The 11,629-nt window shown below is 35.7% G+C and overlaps 1 protein-coding gene and 1 long non-coding RNA gene across 10 annotated transcripts; one reads left to right on the plus strand and one right to left on the minus strand.

Moving 5' to 3' along the window:
• Nucleotides 1-781: 781 nt before the first annotated feature.
• LOC7469084 (uncharacterized) lies at nucleotides 782-9,264 on the minus strand. Of its 9 annotated transcripts, none has more exons than XM_024607752.2 (12): nucleotides 9,027-9,264; nucleotides 8,835-8,900; nucleotides 8,349-8,455; nucleotides 8,107-8,193; nucleotides 7,833-7,879; nucleotides 7,626-7,683; nucleotides 6,130-6,243; nucleotides 5,738-5,863; nucleotides 3,820-3,931; nucleotides 3,146-3,234; nucleotides 2,098-2,312; nucleotides 782-1,661 (listed from the first exon to the last, which is right to left on the minus strand). In XM_024607752.2, exons 3-12 carry the CDS (start codon nucleotides 8,428-8,430, stop codon nucleotides 1,383-1,385), a joined length of 1,209 nt encoding a protein of 402 aa, XP_024463520.2. In that variant the 5' UTR covers nucleotides 8,431-8,455; nucleotides 8,835-8,900; nucleotides 9,027-9,264; the 3' UTR covers nucleotides 782-1,382. The 9 variants fall into 9 exon arrangements, with proteins under 9 accessions (XP_024463520.2, XP_024463519.2, XP_024463518.2 ...); XM_024607751.2 differs by having other exon boundaries at nucleotides 8,349-8,435; nucleotides 9,027-9,263; XM_024607750.2 differs by having other exon boundaries at nucleotides 8,835-9,264.
• Nucleotides 9,265-10,183: 919 nt separating this feature from the next.
• On the plus strand, nucleotides 10,184-11,564 carry LOC112328307 (uncharacterized). The gene is made up of 3 exons (XR_002983046.2): nucleotides 10,184-10,241; nucleotides 10,314-10,403; nucleotides 10,650-11,564. It is a non-coding gene; the product is annotated as an uncharacterized LOC112328307 (long non-coding RNA).
• The last annotated feature ends 65 nt before the right edge of the window (nucleotides 11,565-11,629 follow it).

The raw sequence follows: 11,629 nt of genomic DNA on the forward strand, positions 1-11,629 counted from the left end.
TTCGTCATCATCGGATGATAAAGTCTTCCATAAAAGACAATGATTCATCCAGTTGCAGCGATGTGGTAGGCCATGGTGGCCAGCCACACTATCAATATGAGCAGATATTTTATAGTGAACAAGAAAAGACTTGACAATTATGCAAGGCTTAAGACTACTGATTACCCACAGAAAATCCACAAGGCTGTCCAAATCTCTCGCTAATCGCAATTAGTCCATTGCTACTGCATCTCCATAATATGCATATGCTGGAATCAACTTACCGCATCCTGCTCGTTAGAAACTCCTTCATTTCTCTTTGAATTGAGGCAACAAGTGCCCCCTCCCCCTCACCAAGCTTCCAATAGCCATCACGAAAACGACGTCTTTTTGCAGTTCTAGACTTCCTTCACTCACTCCCCTTTCGAGTGTGATGTGGAGTAGTACAGTAACAAAATGTCAATTTTAAAACTATTAACTGTAAATCAACCCCATTCCTCCCCCCAAAAAATCAGATATGATGAATTCCGGGAAGCAAGTTAGAAGATGATTCAAAAGTCAATTTGCCATCACTACCTGTATCACTTACTGACGACACGAGAAGAATTTCCTGGCAGGACAAAATTTGCGGCTCCTCATTTCACACGGCACTGATTGGATAACTATAAGCATCTCTCATCAGGATCTTGGAACCCAGATAAGCACATGTACTTGCAACATTTGATCTCATGAAACCTCAGGAGATTCAGAGAAACGAACAAAATCATCATCACAAGGTGAAAAACATCCAGGAGGACCAAGATGAAGGAAACAACGTGAATTTGCACTATCAAGGCACTTCAAGTCTACAACTGTGACTATGAAGATTTTTTTTTAAAAAAAAATTCTATTCAAGTATAAACAGTAGTCAGATGTCAAGTATGACACAGAAGGCTAGAATGAACAATTGCGGTGATTTGCTTGTGGTTTCAAAAAGGGATCCTAACCTCACATTTGGTATTAAATACATATTTGCCTAGCCAAAATCCCCGCATGGGCTTCTACAAAACAGGGACAGTTCCACTTGGTTGCTGCATGGTTCCAAGTGATTGACCTGCAAAAACAGAGTTGTCACCAGGTAGATAATTTTATCTCCATCTTCTTTGGACTTTACAGGCAGTTAAATGGAAAAGGAAATGAGAAAACAAATATAAACATGCATTGGACAAAGTGAGCATCATTGCAATGGTAATGATAGCACAACAAGACAATCTTAAACACTGAAAATAAAAAATTCGTACAACTTGAAAAACTGTTGCAGCTTTAATGCAGTAATAATTCATGAACACAAACGCCAGGCTACTAATTAATAAGCTCAATTATGATTAGCAATTTTAACGAAATTGTCTATAACTTTCCATTTACTAACTGAGATCATGCCTAGTCAGTAGCTGATTCAAAAACATGGAGCTTGTAACAGTAGAAGAAATTAGTAGACCACCTGGCTTTCCTGCAAAAGAATATGGCTTTGGAAGATATTTGCTTCTGAGCATTCCAATTGAAGCAGTCTGGGGTATTTGAATGTTATCAACAGGACACTGATTTGAGAAGTTAGTCAATGGTGGACATCCTCCAGATTTATCCACACACGTCTCTGAGCTTTGTGAGAGAATTTGATCTGGTTGATGCACAGAAGGATCTCTCTGCCTTACACGGATTAAGTCAGTAGCTTCCAATTATATAATTTATGTTAACTACAGCAGTGTGAAAAGGTATAATTTAAACAAAAATATAATTTGGCAACTAATGCTATGGAAAGTTATTAAAGTCAAGGCATGAAAAACTTCCAGAGTGTGCAACTTGAAGCATCCGGAAGCAAAATGAATTTCTTGAACGCAAGTTCTAGCATGAAACTACAGGTTCCATTGATATAACTTGACCTTCAGTACAACACTAGATGTAAAAATTAAAATGTAGGTTTCAACAATTCAGAAATCAATAACTCTATGATGCGTGCGCACTGGCAAGTAAAAATCTAGCTCAATTCTCTCATTTCTCTTATATTTTGAAGACAAGACCCTTTACAACAGCCAAATAAAAGTTGAGCCATCAAAAGTAAGAAACAATACATACACAAACCTTTTCTTTGGTCAGGCCATCTGTTTGTGCATCGAAAGAACCCCTCTGAGACAAAGCCTGTAGTTGCATTATGCTTTCCTGTGATATTCCTGAACTCATCATGTTATTCTGAAGCCCCTCAGAAGATGCTGCATGGTGCAGATAAGCAACTGCTGACCGTAGATGAGTGTTTCTTTGAGAGTAATAAACCTTGGTAGCAAGGGGAACTGGAATGTCTGATTTAATACCACAGATCATTATCCAATATTGAGAAAGCAGAGAATCCAAAGTGAAGAATAAAAAGAGGTTCAGATAACTTCACAGAAAAGTTACAGAGAAGATGGTCACTAAATGCAACAAAAGAATACTTTTTTTGTACACATGCAATGCTAATGGGCTCTCCCATGGTATTTAGAGACGAGCACAATCATTAGGCATGTCATTTCCTGAATTTGATCGTGCTTGAAAATCTCCCCGAGGACAATAGACGAAAAACACATCTTCTTGAGTACATCATGTATTCAACAGCAGCACAAACATCCAGGCCGATCATCTCAGGTGAGTTATGAACATCTAAGTGAATGCATGGTTATCATTGATGGCATGTTGGAAATAAAAACACTGTTTTGAATGTCAATAAACTAATTTTTCCACCTATCCCACACTCCATTTTCTGGTTGTAAATTGAATGTTGAAAAGATTTAAGATTCTTTGTTTCCATTCTGCTCTACTCCTTTTCCTCTGGTGTAAGGGAAAGAAATAGATATTCAACTTGTCTAAAACATGTATTTGGTACCAAAAAAATTAGACTGAAAAAATCTAAGGTCACATTTATTCACAAGCCTGCCAGATATCTTGGACAGACACAAACTTCACATGGACAGGGAACAGCAAGTGTATGACAAATCAGTAACTAGAGTGCAAAGAAGGTGCAATGGTCAGGCCAAAATTTCTTTGAAAGTACAATTTCAAAAGAAAAGGGTGGTTTTGTTTCGTGATTGGAGAGAGAGAGAGAGAGAGAGAGAGAGAGAGAGGAGAACAAGTTAGTGAAAAATAAATCTAGCCTTACAGGTAAATGGATCCACAGTGCTAGTAACTTTTGCTAAGCCAGAAGCTGTTTCTGGATCATCTGATAGAAGTCGGTGCTCAGTTGATAGGCTACACAAACAAAAAACAATGGATCATGGAATTGAAACCAGCATCAAAGTTCACAAGATTGTCATAGGTAGCTGGCACAGAGGATGGTTTAATATAGATGCTTGAATATTTTTGACAGAATATTGGGTCTGAATTTCACATCACTCTCAACTTGGGCACTCAGTAAAGAAGCACTCTCGATTGAGGGGCAAAATAAAAGTATTGACCTAATAACATGATTAGACACATTATCATTTAGGTACAGAATAAAGGTGCATGGAAAAGGAACCCAGAGATAATTGTACAGCCACTAAAACTCACTACCCTTTTAATTATTCGGCAATACAAATTCTAAGAAAATTAGTAACCACTATTTCCTAAACAAAAGTCTCTAAGCATGACAGCATAATATGAGAACATGATTGCACATAAGTGCAATGGCAACAAAGAGGATGAAAGGAGATTAATAAAAATAATGAGAAAGCCAACACAGAATATGATATTCAAAATTCATACTGTATAATGGACAATATTTAAGATGCATGAAGATATGCAGATAACACTATTTAAAGCAATCACATGCCATAAATAACAAAGAAAGCATACAATTTATAGCGTTTTGTTGGAGGTGGCATTACACATGCTGAGTAGTCTGTATTCCCAGGAATCACTCCTTCACCATCCATCATTGATGCAACATCTACGGAAGCAGAATTTCCTAACGAACAAAGGAAAGCAAGAAATCAAATAAATTCAAACAGGATAGTGTGTATACGTGTCTATTGCAAACACAAACCTCTGTGGAGGAAGCAAGATTAAAACATCACTCTCTTAAGATTTCAAATGTAATAACAACAAAAGGATAATCCAACTTGACTGAAGAACCACCATTGTCTCATCCATATAGGACTTTTGCCACAATATCCATGGTGGAGTGGGTTGAATTCCTTGTAAGGAAAAATAAGTGAATCTAGCTAGCTTAGGTTCATTAATTTTATTACAAAAGTATCATACAAGAGAGCCTCTGTTTGAAGGAAAAGCACTGGGATGCAACTTGGTAGAAAAGGAGTGGTTTCCAGATCATATCTACCAAGTTCTTTCTTCACTAACCCAATCTCAAGTACCAGCACTACAGAATGCAATCAGACTACCCAAGAGAGAAGTTTCACCCAAAGATCTTGCATCTCATGGAGGAGAAAGGGGAGGACTATCAGATTTCTCTCTTAAAAAAAGTAATTACAGGACTTTTATCCTCTCTCACAAAAGAAATTACACAACCTTTTACAGAGACACTGATACCTGAAAATAAGAAAATACACCTATAGTCTTCAAACAAACGAATGCTGATGGACATTATACCAAATAACAATAATTCCATGCTTGAGCACTGTACAAAGTAATCTTATTGGTTAATGCAAATAAAGTACCACGTAAGCACTGAGCAGCAGTTACGTCAAAGGTTAGCCATTAGACCCAGTACAGACAGGAATAGATGGAACACAGAATCTTGTGTCAAAGATGAAGGAGCACATCCAGTTTTTAGCACAATTTCAACAAAGACTGGCCACTAACCAAGGCAGGTGCAACACAACAAGAAAATTTCCTGGAAGAAGAAAAATGTTACAGATTGAAACAAGAATGCAGTCCACAGTAATATGAATTCACATCAAGTTTTGTCACAGAACTCAGCAAAGCCATTTTTCATAGTTTGAATGTAGAGCAATAAAGAAGGAAATATCAAGTCTGACTCAAAAATTAAAATTAAGAGGCCAACAACTGTCCCAACTCTAGAGAATGTGAAATCATTCACATGCCAACCAAGAGATGTGACTAGAAGTAATTTAGAAAGATTTTTCTTTCTTGATGGTGGACACAAGCAAGAAACTTCTTGAATATCTCCTTCTGGGCAAATGACAGGGATTGAAACTGCTTAGCAGGTCCCTCATTTGCTCACGACCAAAGCCTTGGACTTGTTCACCTCAAACAATGGATTGCTGTGGTGGGGCGGCGTTTTTGTTTCACAATAAGACCTGGACAGGGCAACTCAAAAGAAGGAAAGAAGTGGGATGAGCAGCCTCAAATCCCCTGCTATTGAATAAGCTTTTGCCCCGTCGATAGAATCCCCTGTTTCTGCCTTCTGATAAATTCTTTGATTCGTTCAAGCAAGGATTATGTAGCCTGTGCTTACCTTAAACCTAACAAACCTATCTGGTCTTTGGCCAGAGCAAGGTTAACCCAGACCAATGTCTGTGAAAGAATGCAAGAGAAGGTAATTTTTTTCAGCCCAGGGCCTCCAAGCTTGTACAGCCAGATGTCAGTCCTACGCTATTTCAAGTATCAAAGACTTTTGTACAAGCTAACACTTAAAACAGAACTTATCAGCTAACCAAGGACCGTTAACGATACCCAAATTACTTACAGCTGAAAGAACATATACTCAAAAAGATTACCCTTTGATTTTCTATATAAAATATGCAAGGGAAGAGATTAAATAAAGATAGAATTTAGAGCAAAGATAACTTACTTTTTTTATCCAGGGAGAAGCAAGAAGGCACTCTAGGTTGCCCATCCAAATGCGATTCTGATGCAACAGAATCATCTGCAACTATAAATTCAGACCTTTCTCGTTCCCCAACTGATGTAGCTTGGTCTAAACAAAGTTAAGAACTAAACTATTACCCTGTATAAAAAAATGAAATAAGAGTAACACCATCCGCAAAACTCAAAGCACCAAACTTTGTTCATATCTGTAACAATCAATGAGAAAAACCACCATCTCTTTGCATATCAACAACCCCCTCCCCACCCCCACGTTCTCCCAACCCCCAGATTAAAAAAAGTCATCTGAATGAACCCCGGATACGGATTTAAACTGACTGAGGTCTCAAAATAAAAGAAAAATAAAACAAAGGATACTAGAATAGGCAGTTAATAACTTTTTCCTCTCCTTCCTTGGAGGTTTCCTGCATCCTGTGCCGCCATCAAGCTCCAAGGTCATTTCTTCAGCAGAGTTTAAAAGCCTGCAAAGCTCTGCAAAGAATACAAGGAGAAAGAAACCTAAGTCAGTTAAGAACTAGCACCGCCAAACTTGAAGGGTTATACCTAACTATTGAAGGTAGGCAATCAATTACCCCATAACACATATGTACTGGTATGAAGAAACAGTTACTCCTAAAAAGTATAGTTATTAAACTTGGCCCGGGGGTTGACCTGTCCAAGGATCCGGGTCCCGGGTCACACAGATGACTCGAGAAAAGTTTTTTTAAAAAAGTTTGAGATTTAATATTTCACATGGAAAAGTTAAGAAACATTTCATGTGAAAGCAGACCATATATATAGCTATCCCACATGAAAAAGTTAAGAAACATTTCATATGAATATAGGCTATATATAGGTATCCCACGTGAAAAAGTTAAGAAACATTTCATATGAATGTAGGCTATATATAGTGGATGTAGGTTATATATATAGCTATCCCACATCAAAAAGTTAATATATATATTAGTCTCACCCGGGTTATGCCGGATCACCCGGGTTTGACTTGGCCAATTGCAATTCTGGATTTTGCCTATTTGAAACCCGACCATAGCCCTGAGCCACTCGGGTCCCAGGTGAACTCACTAGGCCGGGCCGGGTTCATAACTATGCCTAAAAGTACACATTCATCCCATCAAGATTAAACAACAGCTGGCTAGCACCATCAGTTTGGACCAAAGTACTATTTTCAAGTTGAATAGCACCTATCTGGAAGAGACTCCAAATAAAAACCTATTCAGAGATTGTGATATTTCATCATCTGATGTCAATGACAAACATGTTACACCCTGATTAAGCCACTCAGCCAAGTAAAGAAACATGTTACAAACTCATTGCTATTTGGAGTATTGAGGAAAGTGCCTACATGGACTCCAAAGTAAGTCCTAACTTGCATTTGTGCAAATCAAGCAATGCAGTATATTTTTTTTTCTTTTAAATTGGGATAAACACTGATAATGCTCACATCTAGTGCATTATGGAGGAGATAATGTTGATAACTGAAAGGTGCCAAGATGATCAAGACACTAATACTTGGTCTATGGTGCTCATGACTTCATATTATTATCTGTACCAGCAAATATTGTCAAGCAGCATGATCCAACAACCATATCAATGATCAATACAGTGAAAGAATGAAGCACTTAGTGGTCCTGATTAAACACAAACACTTGCCAACATCATTCCTAAAAACAAAACAAAAATTCCACGTCATTGTTTCTCGTGTTTTTCAACCATTTTAAAATGTTTTTATCCATTCCATGGAGCTCTAATATTTGAAACATAAGATATGTCAACACGCATCTGTTACAACTGCTACAAGAATTAGAAAGAAAGAAAGCGGAAAGGAAAAAACTGAAAAGGGAAAACCTCAAAACCTGCATGGGCTGCATATTGGCTAGCCATCACTGGCTTCTTACAAGCATTGCAACATACCTTCACAATGATATTACAGGGTAGGAAAAATAATTTAGAAATATCATACGCACACCAAAGGATTAACAGTATATTGCATGTGAAAGGAGAATCAATGAGCTAGAATATAGTTAAATAAACATTAAAAAGTTCAAAATGCCAAACCTTACCAGGTCCAAAGGGTCAGTCATAGGCATCAAACCAAAAACATGCATGTCTGCAAAAAGAAATGATCAAATAACAACGAAATTGAGTGCAATGGAAAAACAACGAATTTGACCAGGAAATCAATGAAGAACATCACAACCAAGACTTGACAATGCAAAACGGTCATAAACTGTGCACATCCCTAATTTGGCATGCCATGTACATTCTTAGTACCCCCTGCAGAGAAAAAAAAATTGGCAGGGATTTCCCCACATAAATGCAGTGCTAGGAGTTTACCTTCTTCATCAAGTAAATTTGGTTCATCCGATTCATGTAATTCTCTACAAATATATCGAGTGACAAATTTCTGCTGGCTAACCTCCTCTACAAAACATTTAAGCCGGTATGAATAGAAGAAGCTTTAATGGAAAGTAAAAGGGCAAATGAAATATCACCGAGCATATAAATTTAATTCCATTTACTATTAAAAGTTAATTTCTTCATGGAAGTACATTATAGAACTAACGACTAATGATTACCTGCAATATTTTGTGACAAACTCCCAGTCACCAGAAGCCTAGCCATGACTGCCATTCTCCCATTTCCAATTGAGCATACCATTGATCCTAAAATACAATTTATGTATCTATACACTTCAATTAATAACATATATCAACGAAAACCATTGAAATGATTACACATTTACAAAGGCACTTACTCATCTCTACCTACATTGCAAAAAAAAAAACCACAAAATTGCACAATAACAAACTAAGAAATAATCTAACTTCTTTAAGATAACAAATATAGGCTTCGGCCAGATTAATTGCGAAACAAAGCACATATTAGAGCTTAGAGTGCAAAAAACACACATTGCAAGATCACATAAATTGAAACCATTCGTCCATAACGTACCACAAAACCCCTACATATCTGATTTCCACAACCCTGATTATCGCATTCGTAAATTTAATTTCAAGAAAACGCCTGATGAAATAAAAATCAGAGTTCGAAAAGAAACTCACCTCGAATCTGCAGAGACAATTAACCGATGAGATAACCTTTAATTCGAAGAGAAATCAGCGAATTTTCTATATTAAAAAAAAGAATGTGTGGGTCTCGAAAATGCAAGTACAGGTAATAGAGACTGATTACAGAATAAGAAAAGTGTGAGAGTAGAAACCCTAAACACAGAGGGAGAGGGAGAGGGAATATACACGTCTCTTGTTAAATTAAAAGCGCACGCTCTTTATATTTCCTTTTGTTGTTCCTCTCTCCTCTCTGAGAGGAGGAGGAGATGACAATCTGTGATTTTAGAAGAGCATTCTAGTCTGATATTTTTTGTAACCGATATCCAATGAGAGCCAGAAGACTTCAACAGAGTGACGAAGGATAAAAAACGTTAGCATTCAATTACTGTCTTTGATTAGTTAAACACAAGTAGTCCTGCGCTCTGCTGCGGATTGAGAATTATTTAAGTACTGTTATTTAGTATTCAGCTTGGTTAATTTAAAAACAACATGGGAAACATGTAAAAATATCTGATAATAAAATTAAAAAAAATTGATATAAAAAACTTTTCAAGTTGAATTTTTATACGTAGAAATCACGTTTCGTTATTTTTTAAATATTATTTATTTATTTTTACTTGGAATTTATTTTTTTATATTTTTTTAAATTATTTTAATGTATTGATATAAAAAATAATTTTAAAATTTATTTTCATTAATAGATTTTTAAATTAAAAATATTTTTAAAAATAACTATTATCACACTTTAAATACTATTCTAGACTTATGATCAATTTATCTACTACACACACAAAGTTTGTGTATTGATTTGATATAAAAAAACAAAAATAACAAATAATTTGAATAAAAAAATCAAAATAAAAACATAAAATAAATATATCTCTCAATAATTTTTAAATAAATTTTTATTTTTTTAAAATCTATATTTCAATAATCATTAAAGGTGTTGTAGAATATTATATTGTAATTTACAAACTATTAATATACAAGATATATGTTAAATATTATTCTTTCGTTGAGTTAGTTGGACTTATCTTTTTATTTTTTTAATATTATTCTAGGTTTTTAGTTTTTATTAGCAGGTGAGCTTTGATAAGTATTCATGCTTTCCTTTTAGTTTTTGCTTTTAGTTTTTGATTTGATGTGTTAAATATATATTATTATATTATTTTAATTAAATTTGGATTTTAATAATATAATAAAAATTATGAATTATTTATTTTGCTTTATTTATGATGAGAATTTTTTTAAAGTGTTATTTAATTTTATTGGTTTTAAAGAATATTAAAACACGTTGAAATATTTATATATATTCTGAAACTTAACACTAAATGTAGATGAGATATTCTTATTACACAGATCAAAGATTCGGGTTGTGACGATACTCCTGGTGAAGATACGGTAAAATTACAACTTTTGAAGCAATTCACTTCGAAAAAAGTGATTAGAGTACTTAAAATTGTTCTGTTGCAGGTTCTTAACCAGGATGAGACGCCTTTACGCTCCAGGTTCTTCCATGGAGTCCAGAGCTCTGATCTATCTCTCATCAACTCAAGCATTGCAGTTGAGTTTCTTGGAAATTTTCTATATTTGTTTATCTCAAGCACCATATTGGGAGTTCTAGTAACCCTGTCCCTCTCTATATAGGAAGCTTTCTATATTTGTTTATCTCAAGCACCATATTGGGAGTTCTAGTAACCCTGTCCCTCTCTATATAGGAAGCTTTCTCTATTTGTTTATCTCAAGCATATCATGTGATTCATCGGTGTATTCTGTTTTGTGCATTGCACGCTTTTTTGACTCCTGCAGACTGGACTACTTAGCGCAGAAATTATCAAAAAGCTTTACTTCGGCAGGTTCCAATGACAGACAGAAGTTTAGGGCTGTAAAAAGTATCAACCACAGCAGCTCAATTGCAAGTGGATGAGATCTGAGTTCATCTCCAGATTGTTGCCAATATTGTAGTTTTACTTCTTTTCATGATGTCCTCAAGTTTGTTTCATGTTTACATAATTCCATGATAGCTCATGTGATGCAAGAAATATTGGTTTTTCCGCCATTCTCACTGTATTCTTTTGTGGGATTATTATGCCTCACTGCACATGGTATAATGCTGCTGAAAGTTCAAGGATAACAACAAAGTCTGCTGAGTTACATCTCCTGAAATGTGTTTTGGCAATTCAATCAAAATCTCTTTCATTCTGTTTCTCACTTCCAATTCTGCTGTAGCTATCACATTACTTATATCGCGGTTCTCCTCGACCATTTCAGGCATGCTTTTGCTACTTGGCGTTTGTTGCTGAGGTCTTCTTCTTCCTCTATGTTGGCATGGATGCCTTGAACATTGAGAAATGGAAGGTTGTAAGTGATAGGTGAGGTTAAAAATAAAATGGGATATTAGTTACCACGCAAATACATTCCAAGATCGAAGCATAAAAGCTGAAACAATTTTATCTTCACCATTTGCTGTTTCTATGGCTCTTACTTGAAATCGGGAAAAAAAGATCGAAAGGCTTTCTTTTCCGATTTGATTTGTTTTTTCCTTCTGTTCTGTGATGATAGGGCTTTCCTTCTTGTTGTTAAACACAAATAAGTTAAATATATTTCAGCTATGAGCCTGGGCACCGGTTTCGTTTGTTCATCTCTACCATTGGTGCAGTGCACTGAGCAGTTAACGTTCCTGCTATAGACCAACAGTATACAAAAACTTGTTCAAAGAATAGCCAACAGGACACAATTATCAGGATTTCCCCTAGGAGATTTTTTTGTTACCATACTTGCTCATCTAA

Source organism: Populus trichocarpa, chromosome 8 (assembly GCF_000002775.5).
Source record: "Populus trichocarpa isolate Nisqually-1 chromosome 8, P.trichocarpa_v4.1, whole genome shotgun sequence".
NCBI lineage: Eukaryota > Viridiplantae > Streptophyta > Magnoliopsida > Malpighiales > Salicaceae > Populus > Populus trichocarpa.

Excerpts from the sequence above, each read along its gene's own strand:
- LOC7469084 (XM_024607748.2), bottom strand. The coding sequence starts at position 8,478 with ATGTTATTAATTGAAGTGTATAGATACATAAATTGTATTTTAGGATCA. Across the intron at positions 5,864-6,129 it reads GTTATTAACTGCCTATTCTA|ACCAAGCTACATCAGTTGGG; the intron begins GTATCCTTTGTT and ends AACTTTGTTTAG. Across the intron at positions 3,932-5,737 it reads CTTCTCCCTGGATAAAAAAA|GAAATTCTGCTTCCGTAGAT; the intron begins GTAAGTTATCTT and ends TTTGTTCGTTAG.